The sequence below is a fragment of the Nicotiana tomentosiformis genome, chromosome 2 (genome assembly GCF_000390325.3).
Source record: "Nicotiana tomentosiformis chromosome 2, ASM39032v3, whole genome shotgun sequence".
Taxonomy (NCBI): Eukaryota; Viridiplantae; Streptophyta; class Magnoliopsida; order Solanales; family Solanaceae; genus Nicotiana; species Nicotiana tomentosiformis.
The window spans coordinates 59,271,759-59,290,293 of NC_090813.1; the positions used below are offsets into that span (position 1 = coordinate 59,271,759).

The following is an 18,535-nucleotide window of genomic DNA, read 5'->3' on the forward strand; positions in this document are numbered from 1 at the left end:
ACCCAACAAAATCAATTTTAACATGCCTCATTATCAACCCAATTAATTAGAATAATTTTTCAGTTGTATATAACTTTTGTATTTAGCGTGTTTCAATATTTTTTTTACTGTTGCATTCATTATATTCAATGTTTGTATTTACTGTATTCGCTATTTTATATAGTGTATTCAAATGTATTTGTATTAACAATATTTTAGTTATTCCTAATACATGTTATTACTGTTGTATTCAATATATTTCATTGCTTGTATTCATTGTATTTCTATTTTTAGTCAGTGTATTTTACTGTATTTTAAAATTAAATATATTCACTGTTTATATTCTGTTCTATTTTAATGTTTGTATTCAATGTATTTCAATATTTATATCTTATATTCATGCATACTGTATGTACAGTATGCATGAATACATGTGTATTCAGCTGTATTAAAAAAATATAGACCTTCGAAATACATAAATACATGCAAAAAAATATATATTTATATAAAAATACAATGTGTTTGAGTGAATTTGTACAGAATACAATGTATTTGTATCATTGTATGTGACTAAATAGCAAAGAAGAGAAGAAAGTTCGTCGGAGATGGCGTTTTTCGGCCAAGACTTCTTATATCGCTTCAGTGCCTCTTCCATTACAATTTACAGCGCTTCCAATTCGATCGCTTCTTCCTCTTTTCCCTCTTACTTACCGCGCTAAGAATCCCTCTTTCTCTTCAATCTCTCCATCGCCCAAGGTATCTCTGCTTCCTTTTTTTTGATTATATGTTTACTTTCATGTTTATGATTTTGAGATTTTTAGACTTTCTTTCATGATTTGTTTCTCTTTCGTGTATCTATGATTTGACCTATTTTGCTCGAAGAGAGAGAAGAAAGAGAGAAAGAAAAAAAAAAAAATCTGAGAGAGAATCTGTGTTAATTGAAAGAAAGAGAGAAGAAAAACATAAATAACATATTTCATGCCTCAATGGTAGTATATATCATAAATACTTATTTTGCTATAAAATATAAAAGGTAGCTATAGAAAATAATATTTTAAAATAATTTTAGTTTATAATAAATAGGGAGGTAAACTTTCATTTTTTTTTTACTTACCACGTGGATTGAAGTGTTTCGTGTAACTAAGGCAAGATACCTTATTTCAAAGTAATGGCTTGATCTAGAGAAGAGAGGTATGAAGTGGCTGTATTTGCTTAGACTGTAATATTTCTTATCCTCTATATAATATGATAATTTTAGTTCTTTACGATTTCACTTCCTTCGATTTCTTGGATCATTTTATAAATCGGTGTTATTTAGTTTTATCTTATTATATCTTCATCCAAAGGTGCTCGGTGCTGAAAAATTAAATAAAGATAAAGGAAATAAACACATTTTTTCGTTCAGTTATTTGTTTCATTTTTGGGACGTCTCTAATAATGTATAGTTTCTCGTCCAAGGGATGGGATTCCCTCCGGTACTCTAATATCCAGTAATTCTCAATAGCTAATAGTCTAATACCAAGATGTATGCCACCTGTGCAATTGAAGTTTCAAAGGTTTGGATTTACTTTGTGGTTTTTAGAGTTTTCTATTTGCATTATTCATAAATTATAGTTTCTGTTTTTTATTTATTTATTAAAGAGACAAAAAATGGACCAGCTCATTCTTTTTTCAAACAAAGATCAATTTGTGAATCTTAAATTTAAGAAAATTCTCATCATATCTATGTAGAAACAAGGTATGTTTTCTCTGGAAACTCAATTGAATTTTCTTCTACTAAATGAATGTTCAGAAAATTGGCATCTAGAAATATGAAACAAATGAGATTTTGGGTATTTTAAAATAATGTGAAAGTGTAATAATGTGTGTGAAGAAAATCACAAGGTTGAAGAAGAGAACAAAGTTAGCGGAGGAAGGTGAGAAAAATGGCGTAAACTGATCATGTCAATTTTTATTTTTATTTTCTAAGCATTATTTATTAATTAAGCAAATACAAAACAAAATAAAGAAAGAATTAGTATAAAATAAATCCAGGCCATTGGAACTTCAGCTGCACACATGTCATCATCTAATTAATCTATTGAGAATTACTGGACATTATATTAATGGAGGGGATCCTATCCCCTCGTGGGTTCAATTCTTTCATAATTGAAATAACGGAAAAGGTCAAAATATGCCCTTGTACTATACGAAATTGAACACATTTGTCATTCTTTAATACTTTAGCTAAAAAATGCCCTTACCGTCACATAGTTGATCTATATATGCCCTTAGAGTCATACAGTTGGCCCATATATGCCCTTTTTGAAACGGAATCCACTCAAACTAATTAACTCTTTCGTTAATTGTATTAAAGTGTATTACAAACACTATTTCTTTTTTAGTAGTACTTTTTTTCTTTACCTTTCTCTTTTCTTTTTCTATTTTCTTTTCTTCTCTTTTTATTTTTTCCTTTTTCTTTCTCCCTTATCCGATTTCCTCTATTGCTGATACTTTCTCCTTTTTTGTTACCAATTTCACTTGACAAAACTCATGAATTCCCGCCTTCACCGAATTAACACTACCGAAAAAATTTCTCCGATAATTTTCATCTCCTTCTTTTCAGAAGAACCAGAGCCTTCTTGCTGGGAAGCTTTTAGTGGTGTAGGTTTGATTTTTAGGAATAAAATCACGTAAAATTGGTGACGGAAATGGAGGTTCTCGCTTGCTGAATGTGATGGAAAATACGAAAATTTGGAAAGAATGTGGTGGGGTTTGTGATAGTAAAATTAGCAGGAATTCATGAGTTTTGTCAAGTGAAATTGGTGATGAAAATGGAGAAGACATCAGCAATGAAGGAAATCGGATAAGGGAGAAAGAAAAAGGAAAAAAAAAGAGAAGAAAAGAAAAAAGAAGAAAGAAAAGAGAAAGGTAAAGAAATTTGTAATACACTTTAATACAATTAACGAAAGAGCTAAATAGTTTGGGTGGATTCCATTTCGAAAAGGGCATATATGAGCCAACTGTGTGACTCTAAGGGCATATATGGACCAACTATGTGACGGTAATGGCATTTTTGAGCTAAAATATTAACGAATGGCAAATGTGTTCAATTTCATATAGTACAAGGGCATATTTGGACCTTTTTCGATGAAATAATTAAAATTCTTTGAAAGAAGACTCTTTTAAAATTTAGTATTATAGTTTAAGGGAAGGAAAACTAAATAGTCAACACAGCTGAACTGAATAATGTAATTATATATCCTTTAATTATAAGCAGGAAAAGACTAGCAACTTGCGTCTGAACGCAAGTAGTCATAAGATGATAAGAGGACGCAAACCTGGAAGTCAGTGCTGTTATAAGTCCAACTGATTGCGTCAAATATTTTTTATTTTTTTATTTGACTTAAGGGATTCCGGAGTTAACTCTAGGATAATGTATGGTCTTTGTTTTTTCCCTTTCATTTTATTATACTCCCTCCGTCTCATGTGTCGTATTTTTTTTTTACACGCCTCTTAAGAAATATTAATTAGGAAAGAGATTGGACTATTCTACCTTTATTTATGTCATAAGATATAATCTCTTTCATTGAATATTTATTTATTCTATTTATGTGTTATTTCCATCTTCAAGAACAATTATTATTAAGGGTAAAAAAGGAAAAAAATAATTAATTGTCTTGAACTTTTAAAATGACAAATAATTTGAGACAATTATTTTTAGTAACCACGACTGATAATATGAGACGAATGGAGTATCAGTTATGTGTTAGATTTATGTTTTAAGCAGTAATTATTGCAATACATATTTAAATTTTTACATTAGGACAAGTTGACAACTTATTGATTGATTAAATAAGCAACACAACTCGTCCAAGATCTTAATTTGTCCGATCACATTAAGAACAAAACAATCTTACTCTTTCACATTCATCCCTCCTACCCAACCTTCACCCCCAACTATTTATAGTCCTAAAAGAATGATTCAGACACTATTGGTTGCTCTTTAATTAGTACTATCTTTTTGCCAGACGATCGACAAATCAAGGAGATCTGGTTCACACACACACATAGGACACAACTCTTTATATATAGTACACGACTATTCGTCTATATACGTACATGCATATTACTGTGTCTCTGTGAATTCTCTTGGAGCTTTGAACCAAAATCCGTTTCTAATAGGTACTGTATATGGTTTTACTTCCTTTTCTTTCTTCTATTTTCTTTTCTCCAAGTATTTTTTTGGAATATTTTCAAGCAGTGAAAGGAATTTGGTCTATTTGTTTTGCATTAATATTATTTGTTTCATATTTTGGGATCTGAGATTTTTCTTCTATTTTTGAATTATGAAGTTAAAAATTAAATATTACCAGGAGTCAACGTTGCTTTTCCATGAAGTCCTCCTTATTCAAAAAGATTTTTAAGTTTTCTCCATCAACGAGAAACAGATGATCTCCCTGCAATCAGCTCATTCAACAATTTTTGTTTTCATACTGAAATTTTCTTCTTTCATTTACTATATTACTATGTTGCCATTCACTCTTAATCAGGTTTTAATTAATGTACTACTTACTAATTAGTTTTTGTTATATTCGGAATATGCAGAAAGTGAAGCATGGGGATAGAAAGTGATGAAGTAATTACAGAATCAGGCGGAGGAATTAGGAGAAGAAATTGTTTATGCACAAAAGATGATTTTCTACCTGAGGAGTCATTTAAGAGCTGGAGCAATTACGCGAACGCGCTGAGGCAAACGCCGAGGAGGTTAATAGAACGGGTACTGACACGATCGGGAGATGAGGCGGAGTTAGAGTCCAAGTCGCGAAGTCAGCACGAAATGAAGAAGACACTGAATTGGTGGGACCTGATATGGTTCGGGATGGGAGCCGTGATAGGCGCAGGGATCTTCGTACTGACGGGGCTTGAAGCGAGCCAAGACGCTGGACCGGCTGTAGTACTGTCATATGCCGTTTCCGGTGTCTCCGCCTTGCTCTCCGTCTTCTGCTACACTGAATTTGCCGTTGAGATTCCGGTTGCAGGTAATCAATCATCAGTACCTTTTCATTTCCTAAGGATCGTTTAACTTATAATCTAAGGCGTAGGTAGAATTTCAATTTTATTAGTTTTGGATTTTAGAACAATAATTTTAAGAACTACTAAATCGATTTTAAATTTAATATTTGTATATATTTAATAATTTTTTTTAACACAAATACAATTGGTTCGGCCAAACCTGTATTAAGACTTTCAGCTCAGCCACCGCTTATAATACATTGATAGTGTAAGTGTACGTAGATTACGCACTATTCTTAAAATCACTTCTCAATGGTAAAGTAGACGCAAGTAAAAGAAAATTCGAAATATAGTTAATTTGTTATTTAATATACAAAGCGTTTATGAATTTACGTTTTTCTATATTAATATGATGAGAGGATATATTTAAAAAATATTAGGCAAAGTACTCCGTTGGATTAACGGGGACTTAAATGATAGTGACAACTGTTTGAAAGCGGATTATATACGTCTATAACATGATTTGTTTTCTTCATTTTTTTGTCTGTATTTCTTTGTTTTTTCTTCTTCTTCTTCGTCGTTTGACAGGTATGGAATTATAAAAAAGAAAGAAAGTTAGGATTACGAATCTTTTGACGTTCTAAAAATGAAAATACTAATCAACAGCTAGTGTACACATGCATTTGCCTTGATTGCCCAATGATTTGCACTATATATTTAAAAACTGTCCGAAGTTTATGGAATCTTTTACTTCGAGTTGAAAAACTAGATCCTAAAAAGTAGTAATTTTTAATAAATTAAAAGTCTACATCTCTTAAATAATCCCACGGTCACTTCCAAGTGCCTGCCACCATGTTGCTGGTGTTAATTATTGTGTTGTTTGCAGCTAAGGCTTTAACTTAGGGGTATATTGTCATGAAGCTATGTTTGGGTATAAAATCTTTTAAGATATAATTGTACTGTATATGCATTTTGGCTGAAATTTCTGAAGTGTCAATTTTCTGTTTATTGCAAATTCATCAATAAAGTCCTATCCAATTTTTCTGAAGAATGACAAAACCATCTCAAATAATTAATGAATACAGCTACACCTATTACTACTTTGGTGTAAAGTCATGATCCTATGTATCTCCTTCTATCAATGGCAAATCTATGCTATCGGTTATGGTTGCTTGAGCCCCCATTGCTTTTAGAGTTAATTAAAGACTATTACTAATATAAAAAAAAAAAATAATTTCTATAAATACATTAATTGAGCACCCAGCCTCACTAGTAATTTTTAGATTAAAAATAGTTCAGCACACATAATTTAAAAATTTTGGATCCGCCACTATCTTCTACTATTTTCAAACCTGTGATTATTTTACGTTTTGATATTATTAAATTCTTCCTTTTCAATACCCACTAAAGGACTTGATACTCTCTAACAACAACAACAAACCCATTAGTTTTTCACAAATGGGGTATAAGGATTACTTTATACTCCCTAATATTAGTGGGGAATGATCCAATATAATATAAATGTCGTTTGTGTTGTGTACAGCCGGATATTGGAAACGTAATGAACCCAAAGGTTGTGGTTGTCCTTTTCTGCGGTCAACGCTAGCAAACCAGGAATATTGGATCTCTCACTTGGCTTATGGCCATGTTACCAGTGTAGTAGGGCGTTGAAGAGTCAAAATTTTAGGTTTGAAATTGGAAGCACAAGCCTCCAACGTAACTACGTCACTTTTCATTTTCTTTCATTTTTTTGGGGGTCAGCTTATGTTTTAATTAGTGTCAAAATTGACGAATGCTTAGAATTCTCATTTACGGCTGCATTATTTGACTTTTAGGATCTTTCTTCTTAATTATTTTTATATTTGGGGGACTACTCAGTGGCGAAGCTAGAAAATATTTCAAGAGTGTTCAAACTTGAACAAGAAAAATAAACATTGTGGAGAGTGAAGCTCGAACCCGTGACCATGAGGCACTCTTGACCACCCTTTGCCACTGAGCTATGATTCTTCATTGTTGTAAGGGTGTTCAATATGTATTACATACATGTAAATCCAAAATTTTACCTATATACATAGTGTTAATTTTCTGACATTTTCCGACGAAGGGTGGTCAGTTGACCACCCTTGCTACACTGTAGCTTCGCCCCTGGGACTACTAAAGGATAGTTTGTGACACAAATAAATGGGAATAAAAAAATAGAACTATTGTTTTTTATTACCATGGGAAGCATGAGATTGAATTTTGGAGTAGATTTTTTGGGATAATGGTAAGTGCAACACATGATTTGTCATGTGTGAGTTAAATGTACCTCATGAGTTTAAAATCGATCATAAATAAAAATAGTTAAGTGAAAATTAATTAATAATGAATCCATTATCTGACGAGTGTCGAACCTTGCAACATATATTTTTCTATTTTCATAAAAACAAAACGAAGATAATTTTATATATGGATGTGGCCATCTGGGTTAGGATTCTTTTATCCGTTTACACATTTATATTCCTCCCAATATCACGCCCATCGATTGTCTTTTTGTCAAGTTTAAGCGAGATCAACAATGGAAATCCCTAGTTGGGAGAAGAAGAGAGAGCAAGAGCGCACATGCAAGCTCTGTATATTGATGAGCAAAATGAAAATGTTTTGAATGAATAATAGTTGTACAACCACTAACTACTTATAAGAAAAGGTAATAGTGTTAACTAACTCCTAACAATATCTAACATAATTAGCCGACTCTCTAATAACTATTTATAATTATACCCTCGAGTAAGTAACACCTTCTTCTACACTCCCCCTCAAGCTGGTAGGTGCACAGATGTTCAGCACTCCCAGCTTGCATATTAAGTATTCATGTTGTACCCTGCTCAATCCTTTTGTCAAAATGTCTGTTACCTGATCCTTTGATCTAACATGCTGTGCTTTCACTAGGCCCAATTATATCTTCTCTCTAATAAAATGACAGTCTATTTCATATGTTTGGTTCTCTCGTGATATACTGGATTTGCAGCTATTTGTAAAGCTGCCTTATTATCACAAAACAGATCAACTGGTAATGCAACATCTGCTTCCAACTCCTTCAATAGAGCAGTCAACCAAACAACTTCTGAAACTACACTTGCCATGCTTCTGTACTCTGCTTCTGCTGAACTTTTAGAAACTGTGCTTTATTTCTTGGACTTCCATGATACTAAAGAATCCCCATAATTGATTAAAAATCCTGAAACTGATCTTCTTGTATTTGGACAAGAGGCCCAGTCTGTATCACAGTATATAACGAGTTTATTAGATCCTTTACTGTTGAGCAAAATTTCTAAACCAGGCGCTCTTTTGATGTATCTTGCTACTCTCATGGCTGCATCCCAATGGGATTTCTTTGGTTGTTGTAAAAACTGACTCAGTGTCTGTACAACATAAGCAATGTCTGACCTTGTCAAAGTGAGATACAACAATTTTCCCATCAGCCTTTGATACTGATTTCTGTCTGCAAGAATATGATCTTCTTTCTTCTCTATCAGTTTATCATACTCTTGTACTGTCAACTTCATATTGACTTCCAATGGTGTCCAGGATAGTTTTGCATCTCCCAGGACTAGATCAGATATAATCTCTAGTGCATATTTCCTTTGATTCACTAGAATGCCTTTGCTTGACCTGCTGAATTCCATTCCTAAGAAAAATTTCAACTCTCCCAAGTCTTTAATTTTGAAAGCTTTGTGCAATAACTCCTTTGTGTCTTGTATCATCTTCAGGTTGTTCCCAGTAACTAACATGTCATCTACATAGACAAGTATCACCACTACACTGCTTCCTTCTTTTCTGATAAACAGGGAGTGATCAAGACTATTCTGATTGAAGCCTGATTGTAGTAGTGTCTCTATGAGTTTCAAGTTCCATTGCCTGCTGGCTTGTTTTAATCCATACAGGGATTTGAGAAGTCTGTATACTAGCTTGGACTCCCCCTGGCTTGAGAATCCCTGAGGTAATTCCATATACACCTCATCATGCAAATCACCCTGCAAGAAGGCATTATACACATCTAACTGATGGATATGCCATGCTTGCATAACAGCTAAAGAAAGAACTGTTCTAACAGTGACAATTTTCACCACAGGTGAAAATGTCTCATGATAATCAAGACCTTCAGTTTGACTGTATCCTTTAGCCACTAATCTGGCCTTAAACTTTCAACCTCCCTATCATCCTTCAGTTTTACCTTGTACACCCATCTGCACCCAATTGGTGATTTTCAGGTGGTAAAGGAACTAACTCCCAAGTTTTGTTGTCTTGTAGAGCTTAGATTTCAACACTCATAGCATCAACCCATCGACTATCCTTAGAGGCTTCACGAAAAGATTTAGGTTCTGATGTAGCTGAGAGAGCACCTAAAAAGGCTTGGTATGGGCTGGACAACTGATTATAAGACACATAATGAGACATGGAATATGGCTGTTTAGTAGAAGTAGTAGTCACATAATCTGTAACCCTAAAGGCTGTTTGGTGACTCTTTGAGATCTTCTAAGAGAAGTATCCTCTTCAACTAGTAGAGATACTAAGGTCTCCTCAAAGTTATCAACAAAAGTGAAGGATAAATCATCCAGCTGGTGAGAATTAGAAGGTGGGATAACTGGTGATGACACTGAAACTGTAGGTGGAGACTCAGTTGAAATTGGTGCATCAGCTGCAAATGGAGAAGTATTCTGGGATCTAGAACTAAGTGAAGCTGTTTCTGCAGAATCAAAGAAATAAGAAGGTATACAGGTTTGATCCCTGGTCTGATTGTCCTTGAAGGAAAACACTGTTTCTCTGAATGTGACATCTCTATTAATGAAGAATTGTTGCTTCTGCAAGTCATAGAGGACATATCCTTTTGTAACATTGGAATATCCCATGAAGACAACCTTCACATCCCTGGCACCAAACTTATCACTTCTTGACAGAACACTTGCATAACAAAGACAACCTAAAGTTCTAAAATGATGAACCATAAGCTTCTTACCATAAAACAGCTCATAAGGTGATTTACCCTGCAAAATAACAAAAGGCAATCTATTAATGATGTAAACAACAGCCATGATACAATGTCCCAAAAACTTCAAAGGAATATGGCCTTGGAATCTTATGGCTCTTACAACTTCAAGGATGTGTCTATGTTTTCTCTCAGCTACACCATTCTACTGAGGAGAGTAGACACAAGTCCTCTGATGGACAATGCCCAATTCCCTCGAGTGCAATGAAATTAGCATTAACAAACTCACCACCATTGTCTGATCTCACAGACTGTACATATGTACTGAATTAAGTATGCACCATTTTAAATAAATTTCTCAAGACTAGGAGCACATCACTCTTAAACTTCAATAAGAAAATCCAAGTTATACGTGAGAAGTCATCAACCACAGTTAAGAAAAACTTATTACCATCAAAAGTAGGAATATGATAAGGTCCCCATACATCCAAATGTAATAGTTGAAATACTGCAGTAATTTTGCTAGTACTTGAAGAAGGAAAAGACAATCTAGTGTGTTTAGCTAAGGGGCATATCCCACACTTATTAACTACACTTTTATAATCTTTAATATCTGCTCCAAGCAATTTCCTTATAGCTCCTCCAGAAGCATGGGCCAATCTCATGTGCCACAGTGAAACATCAATGTTCTTCTCCTCTGCAGTAACAATCAATCCTCTGCTTATTGAGTCAGCATCAGAAACAAAGAGATATAACCCTCCTTTCTCTCTACCAATTCCCTTCACCCTCCCATTTGAGAGGTCCTAGAACAAACAAAAGTTAGGAAAAAAGGTAACAGAGCAGTGAAGGTCTCTAGTTACTTTTGATACTGACATCAAGTTATACTGAAAATCAGGAACAAATAATACATTCTTCATTACTGCATCTTTCGAGAGTAAACAGTCCTCAACATGAGACACTGAAGTCACCTAACCATTTGGCATTTGCACTATTTTACTGCTTAAGGAATCAGCTTTGCGAACAGAATGTAACATATCTAAATCAGATATCATATGGTTTGTTGCCCCTGTATCTATAATCCAATCCTTCTTTGCTACACTAGCCATAAAGGAATGAATAGTACCTGTCATATTAGCCATTTTCCTGAGAAGGCTCTTTGTTTAGCATTATGAGGATTTAATTGTATTGATCAGTAGTAAACACTGGTGGCCTAGGAATCTCATTCAAAGCAGCTGTGTCTCCATCATCATTTCTACCTGCATTAGGTCCAGGAACATTTGGTGCATAGTTCCCTACATTGGCATTGTAAGCAGTTGAGTTGCCCTGTCCTTTCTTTCTGAACTTGAAGTCCGCAGGATAACCTACTATATTATAACAATTCTTCTTACTATGCCCTTTCATCTTACAAAATTCACACTGAATGTTCCAATTCTTCTTAGGTTTTGGATAACTGCCTCCTTTTGTAGACAGAAAAGCTGTGGCTTCTGATCCTTCTCCTACCATAGATACATTTGAGAATGATCTCTGACTTTCTCTCTCAATTATCATAGAATATGCTTTGCTAACACTTGGAGTGGGATTAGTCATAAGGATTTGACTCCTTGCCTGCTCATAATTCTCATTAAGTCCCATCAGAAATTGCATTAGCTTTTGCCTATGCAAATGTTTATTGAAATCCTTAGATCTCCTACAGTCACAGCTTGGAGGAGTCATGCTCTCGTACTAATCCCATAACTCTTTGAGTTTGGTAAAATACACAGAAACACTGTTTGTTCCTAGATAAAGTGTTGCAATCTCCTTGTGAAGCTGATAAACCCTAGATGCATTGACTTTATCAAAACGCTCTCTCAGGTCTTCCCAGATACGATATGCATCTTTTGCATACACTATGCCTGTTAACAATTCCTTCGAAACAGAGCTCATTATCCATCCAAGCACAATTGCGTTGCACCTGTCCCACTGATGACCCAGATCCTCCTCAAAATCCTCTATTTTTAGAGTTCCGTCGATCAGCCCTAATTTGTTCTTTCCTAACAACTGGATTCGCATCGCACGGCTCCAAACAGAGTAATTTTCAGTTCCGGTCAACTGAATTGAGACTATCGGCGCTCGGGTAGTGTTTGAAGGATGAAGATACAAAATGTGATTGTGATCGAGATCTGTTTTCGCCATTGTTGAGATCGGAAAATTTTCGAGATCGGACTCTACCATTGAACAATTTGACAACAAAATCGAAGGTAATTAGCTCACAATTGTGGCTAATAGCTCTGATACCATGTCAAGTTTAAGCGAGATCAACAATTGAAATCCCTAGATTGGGAGAAGAAGAGAGAGCAAGAGCGCACATGCAAGCTCTGTATATTGATGAGCAGAATGAAAATATTTTGAATAAATAATAGCTTTACAACCACTAACTACTTATAAGAAAAGGTAATAGTGTTAACTAACTCCTAACAATATCTAACATAATTAGCCGACTCTCTAACAGCTATTTACAATTATACCCTCGACTAAGTAACACCTTCTTCTACACTTTTTTTTATTTTCATTTTTCAAAGCATATAGTTCAAGTCCTAACTAGTTGGAGTATAATTCTTTCGCCATCCAAATTATTTTGAACTAATTGTAAAATGTTTCTCTATTGCATTTGGATCAGCAAAATCTTGTTCCACATTTAATTAGCTTTTGCATAAAACCCTTCAACATTTTATCACATGACAATCGTTCACTGCAACTTATAAGTATTTTCTCTGTTCATAGGCTATCTGTAATATGATTAAACTAAAAGAAATTAATGCTATGGTTTGTTTGACTGAAAATCTCAGAATAAGAATTGTATAACGACATGAACAATCGATGTATCCCTATTTTTTTCATTACAATATTAGGCACGCAGATTAATAATTTGTGTCTAGACGAAGTGAACCTTGACAGATAATCTCCATCGAATATCCGTGATAGTAGTACTTATACTTTGACACTTGAATTTGCAATAAGTCTAATCACTAATGCAAATTAGTATTTTTTAAATTGTGTAACTATCTCATCTAAAAGTTTAAACATTTAGTACAACAACACAACAACAACAACCCAGTATAATTCCACTAGTGGAGTCTGGGGAGGGTAGTGTGTACGCAGACCTTACCCCTAGTATGAGGTAAAGAGGCTGTTTCCAATAGACCCTCGGCATCCTTTCCCTCCAAGAACTCCCCACCTTGCTCTTGAGGTGACTCGAACTCACAACCTCTTGGTTGGAAGTGGAAGTTGCTTAAACATTTAGTGAAAACACATATTTATTTACTTAATTATGGCTTCAACAATATTGACCGAGGTTTTGTTAAGGAATATTTACTAAGTTCTGAAATTTTGATTTTATATAGGTGGTTCATTCGCCTACTTGAGGGTAGAGCTTGGTGACTTCGTAGCCTTCATTGCTGCTGGCAATATTCTCCTCGAATACGTGATTGGTGGAGCTGCAGTAGCTCGTTCATGGACCTCCTACTTTGCAACTCTATTGAACTTCAGGGCTGACAAATTTCTCATCACTGCAAACGGTTTAGCCAAGGGCTACAACCAACTTGACCCAATCGCAGTTGGTGTTTGCTTCATCATCTGCATCATTGCAATTCGCAGCACAAAGGGATCTTCTCGTCTCAACTACGTTGCATCGATCATTCACATCGTCGTGATTATTTTCATCATCATCTGTGGCCTAATCAAGTCGGATACCAAGAACTACACCCCCTTTACGCCATTTGGCACTCGTGGCATTTTCAAAGCTTCTGCAGTTTTGTTCTTTGCTTATGTTGGTTTTGATGCTGTTTCAACTATGGCTGAGGAAACTAAGGATCCGGCTCGAGATATCCCCATTGGCCTAGTTGGTTCTATGGTGATTACTACCACTATATACTGTATATTGGCTATAACGCTCTGTCTTATGCAGCCTTATCAGAACATTGATCCTAATGCTCCGTTTTCTGTCGCGTTCAAAGCTGTTGGATGGAGTTGGGCGCAATACATTGTGGCTGCAGGTAGAGGCAGAGCTACAACTGCTTTCATGTATTACTTTTTATACATATATATTAAATCTTGAACACTCTTAACAAAATTTCTGACATTGTCATTGGTTGCAGGTGCATTGAAAGGAATGACATCTGTATTGCTTGTAGGCGCGGTTGGTCAGGCGCGTTATCTCACTCACATTGCACGGACGCACATGATGCCTCCTTGGTTTTCCTATGTTGATGCAAAAACAGGAACGCCCGTTAATGCCACGGCCGTCATGATGAGTGCTACCGCGATCGTCGCCTTCTTCACGAAGCTCAAAATTCTCTCCAATCTTCTCTCGATCTCTACACTTTTCATCTTTATGCTCGTGGCGCTTGCTCTCCTCGTTCGTCGTTACTATGCAAGCGGCGTGACTACTAACGCGGACCGCAACAAGCTAATTGCGTGCCTATTGCTCATCCTCGGGTCCTCAATTGCCACGGCTGCTTATTGGGGACTTAGTGAGAATGGATGGATTGCATACTGCATTACTCTGCCTATTTGGTTTATGGCAACTGCGGGGATTTACATATTTGTTCCTCAAGCTCGTAATCCAAAGCTATGGGGCGTGCCTCTTGTGCCTTGGTTGCCATCAGCATCAATAGCAATAAACATTTTCCTTCTAGGCTCAATAGATAAAGATTCGTTCATAAGATTTGCTGGCTGGACAGGGTTTCTTTTGGTGTATTACTTCTTTTTTGGGCTACATGCTTCTTATGACACCGCAAAGGAGTTGGAAAGGAGCAAAGCAGGGTGGAAGAGTAATATTGAAGAAGGAAATGCAGTTAGCTCTAATGGGTTAAAACATGCTCCTAGTGCTCCTCCTGTTGCTTCTGGCAACTGAATTGTGTCTAAATGTTACAACGTTATGTTCCTAGTGCTCCTATTTTATTTGTCTTATTCATGCATATTATGTTAGTCCATTGTACAGACTCCGTTTCTAAAAGTAAACTACTGACGGTTGCTGTATTGTACTTAACTCTATCCTTGTATTTCTCAAGCATAGCCGCTTTGGATTAACTTAGGAAGAGTTTAACTTCTATGTACTCATAATATAAAAATATTTATCCAATCAGGTCATTTGTTAGGTATATAGGTAAATCTCCCGATAAACATTAATTGATAAATATGATTAAGATTGGTAAAAACTTATAGGTTAAAATTCACAGTATCTTTAGAAAGAACAGCAGCTCCCTGTCTCTTGACATAGATTTGATAACTGTTTTCCACAACCCCAAAACACAAATCCTCCCTTTCTTAGGTCAACCTCTAAAAAAGAAGAAGGGAAAACCAGCCCAGCCCATTTAACTACTAAAACAAATTCTTCCTCGGCCCTTTTTTGTTTGAGACCAAAACAAAAGCCCAACCCTCCAAGTGCCCTTTCCACTTTCACCAGAATTAAACCTCTGCCATAAGAAAAGATGTTATTTCAACTCCTTTTTCAGGAAAGTAACAAGAGTATAAGATCAAACCAACTAGCGGGATGATAAATTTTGAGTCAAATTATTACAAACACAAGCTATCAAGTAAATTCGGTTAATTACAAAGTAACGAATAATAATAGGCTAACCAAACACAAATTACCTATATTTGGAGAAACAGATAATAATACCACGCTAAATCACACTTTAACAAAGAATATAATAATACTAATATGTTATAATATCCATTGACAAGGTGGGTTGCTATGATGGTAAGCACCCTCCACTTCCAACCAAGAGGTTGTGAGTTCGAGTCACCCCAAGAGCAAGGTGGAGAGTTCTTGGAGGGAAGGATGCCGAGGGTCATTTGGAAACAGCCTCTCTACCCCAGGGTAGGGGTAAGGTCTGCGTACATACTACCCTCCCCAGACCCCACTAGTGGGATTATACTGGGTTGTTGTTGTTGTTGTATGTTATAATATCCATGACATTCTTGTAGCTGATAATGATCATCTACAGATTTCTTGTTGCAATAAATCCAAATCCAAATGCTTACTCTGAATGCATACTTCAATTAAAAATACATTTCAGAAACCACAGTATGTCAATTTCAAGACCAATATTAGAGATATCAATGACACGGCAAAAGCCAGAATTTGTAGTTCCAGCAACAGTAATACCTCGTGAGAGAAAACATCTTTCTGATATAGATGATCAAGGGAGTCTTCGTTTTCAAATTCCCATATTAATGTTTTACAAATATAATCCTTCAATGGAAGGCAAAGATCCTGTAAATCTCATCAAAGAAGGATTGTCAAAGACACTAGTGTTTTACTATCCATTAGCTGGTAGGATCATTGAATTAATGCCTGATAGGAAGCTTGTTGTGGATTGCAATGGTGAAGGAATCTTGTTTGTAGAAGCTGATGCCCAAGTGGAGCTTGACAAGTTAGGAGACTCCATTAAACCACCATGTCCATACTTGGATCAACTGCTATATAATGTGCCTGGTTCTGCTGGTATCATTGGCTGTCCTTTTTTGTTAGTTCAGGTAAACAATCTCCTTATGTTTGATTTAGATGGAATGATTTAAGTTATATATACGTCCATAATGTGAAGGTTTTTTAACTTGTGATAGCAGCAGCATGTTACTTGAATTTTTACGGAATTATCTATTATAGTAAGTAATATTTATCAATTAAGAGATTTATATGTAGTTATTTAATAAATGACATGATTGTGTAAATATTTTTTACCTTAGAATTTAAACTTATGAAAATTCTTCTTTTTTATTTCTTGAACAGCAAAAACGCCCTTACAGGCATTTATTCCCTGCGCTATAATTTCAGTGTCACATTTTGCTTTAATATATTGATGAAGCCAGATGGATAAAGTAATACTCTCTTTTCAAAAAAAACAAAATTATGTTTAAAAATCTAGTATTTACATAAGTTGCTAAATTTTAGAATTAAATGTCGCATTTATAAAAGAACTTTTTACAAAATCTTAATGACATTAATGTTAGATGACGTCGTTACTATTGGTATTGTTAATAGACAAAATAACATGAATTAATCGATATATATCCCTTAGAAAAACGAAAACGATAATACGATGAAAATAAAATGAGATCGGAAATAGAAAAATGATGACGGCCATATTATTTTCTTCTTTTCCTAATTAGCATGATGTGTGCCAAGAGTTTTTTGTTCATGATTTAATTTCCCATAGTAATTGAGCTAACATATGATTAACTCCCCCCCCCCCCCCCCATATATGTATTCATAGGTGAATTTGCTGTTGGATTCAGATTTAATCACACTATGACGGATGCCTATGGTGTGAAATTGTTTCTAAATGCCTTAACTGAATTGATCCAAGGAGCTTCAACACCTACTATATTACCCATGTGGCAAAAGCTTCTCTTAAGTGCTAGATCATCCCCATGCATTACATGTACGCACCATGAGTTTGATGATCACACAAGCAATAATATTAATGCATGTGATCAAGACAATACTAAGTTGATACAACAATCATTATTCTTTGGAAATAAAGAGATGCGAGCAATTCAAGATCAAGTTTCTCCAAACCAACGTGCAATTTATACAAAATTCGCGCTATTAGTCGCGTTTTTATTGAAGTGTCGTACGATTGCTCTTGGTCTACATCCTGAAGAGATTGTCCATTTGACTTACCTTGTTAATGTACGTGGAAAATCACTAAAATTCGAACTCCCGTTAGGATATTATGGGAATGCATGGGTTTCTCCGGCAACAGTATCAAAAGCAAGATTGCTATGTTCAAGTCCTTTAACGTATGCAGTTGGTTTGGTTAAGAAAGTTAAAGATCAAATGAATGAAGAATACGTCAGATAAGTGGCAGATTTAATAGTGATTAAAGGGAGACCGGAGTTGACAAAATCTTGGAATTTTATTATCTTAGATAATAGATCTGCTGGATTTGATGAAGTAGATTTTGGATGAGGAGTGCCCATTTTTGGAGGGGTTCCAAAAGCTATATCTGTGATAAGTTTTTGTCTTCCTCTTAAAAATAATAGGGAAAAGGTCCAAAAATAACCTTGTGGTATTCGAAATGGATCAATTATAACCCCCATTTAAATTTGAATTCAAAAATGACCATGTCGTTATAAAATGGGTCTAATAATGCCCTTGTGTTATTTAAAATGGATCAATAATGCCCTGAATTTTTTTTTTTTTTAAAATGCTTTTAAAAACTGAAAAATATATATTCTGTAAAAACTAGAAAAAGAAAGGAATTTGCAAAATATATATTTTTAAGTCTTTTAAGTTTTTTTAAAGTATTTATTTTGTAAAAACTGAAAAAAAAATATATTTTTAAAAAACTGGAAAACAAAAACTCTCCTAAAGTAGTGGACTATTCATTTACAGTTATATATCGGTGTAAATGAATATTCATTTACAGTTATATGTCGGTGTAAATGAATATTCATTTACAGTTATATGTCAGTGTAAATGAATATTTAAAAACCGACTAAACCGACATAATCGTACCGTGCCGAACCGATTTTTAGGTTTTTTTTTTAATAAAATCGTATGTTTTTATATAAATCTATAATTGTACCGATAATTATGGTAGATTTTTT

At 34.8% G+C, this 18,535-nt stretch overlaps 1 protein-coding gene and 1 pseudogene across 1 annotated transcript; both read left to right on the plus strand.

Moving 5' to 3' along the window:
- The first annotated feature begins 3,851 nt into the window (after window positions 1-3,851).
- Window positions 3,852-14,966, plus strand: LOC104088422 (cationic amino acid transporter 1-like). Its single transcript, XM_009593082.4, has 4 exons — window positions 3,852-4,143; window positions 4,567-5,000; window positions 13,321-13,971; window positions 14,074-14,966. Exons 2-4 carry the CDS (start codon window positions 4,577-4,579, stop codon window positions 14,829-14,831), a joined length of 1,833 nt encoding a protein of 610 aa, XP_009591377.1. The 5' UTR covers window positions 3,852-4,143; window positions 4,567-4,576; the 3' UTR covers window positions 14,832-14,966.
- A 1,076-nt stretch (window positions 14,967-16,042) lies between these two features.
- LOC108943776 (alcohol acyl transferase 1 allele GSa-like) lies at window positions 16,043-17,987 on the plus strand (annotated as a pseudogene).
- Window positions 17,988-18,535: the final 548 nt, after the last annotated feature.

What these genes read in the sequence shown, in the direction of transcription:
- LOC104088422 (XM_009593082.4), top strand. Translation starts at nt 4,577, where the DNA reads ATGGGGATAGAAAGTGATGAAGTAATTACAGAATCAGGCGGAGGAATT. An exon ending in CGTTGAGATTCCGGTTGCAG is followed by an intron (nt 5,001 to 13,320) that starts GTAATCAATCAT and finishes GATTTTATATAG; the next exon opens with GTGGTTCATTCGCCTACTTG. An exon ending in GCAATACATTGTGGCTGCAG is followed by an intron (nt 13,972 to 14,073) that starts GTAGAGGCAGAG and finishes CATTGGTTGCAG; the next exon opens with GTGCATTGAAAGGAATGACA.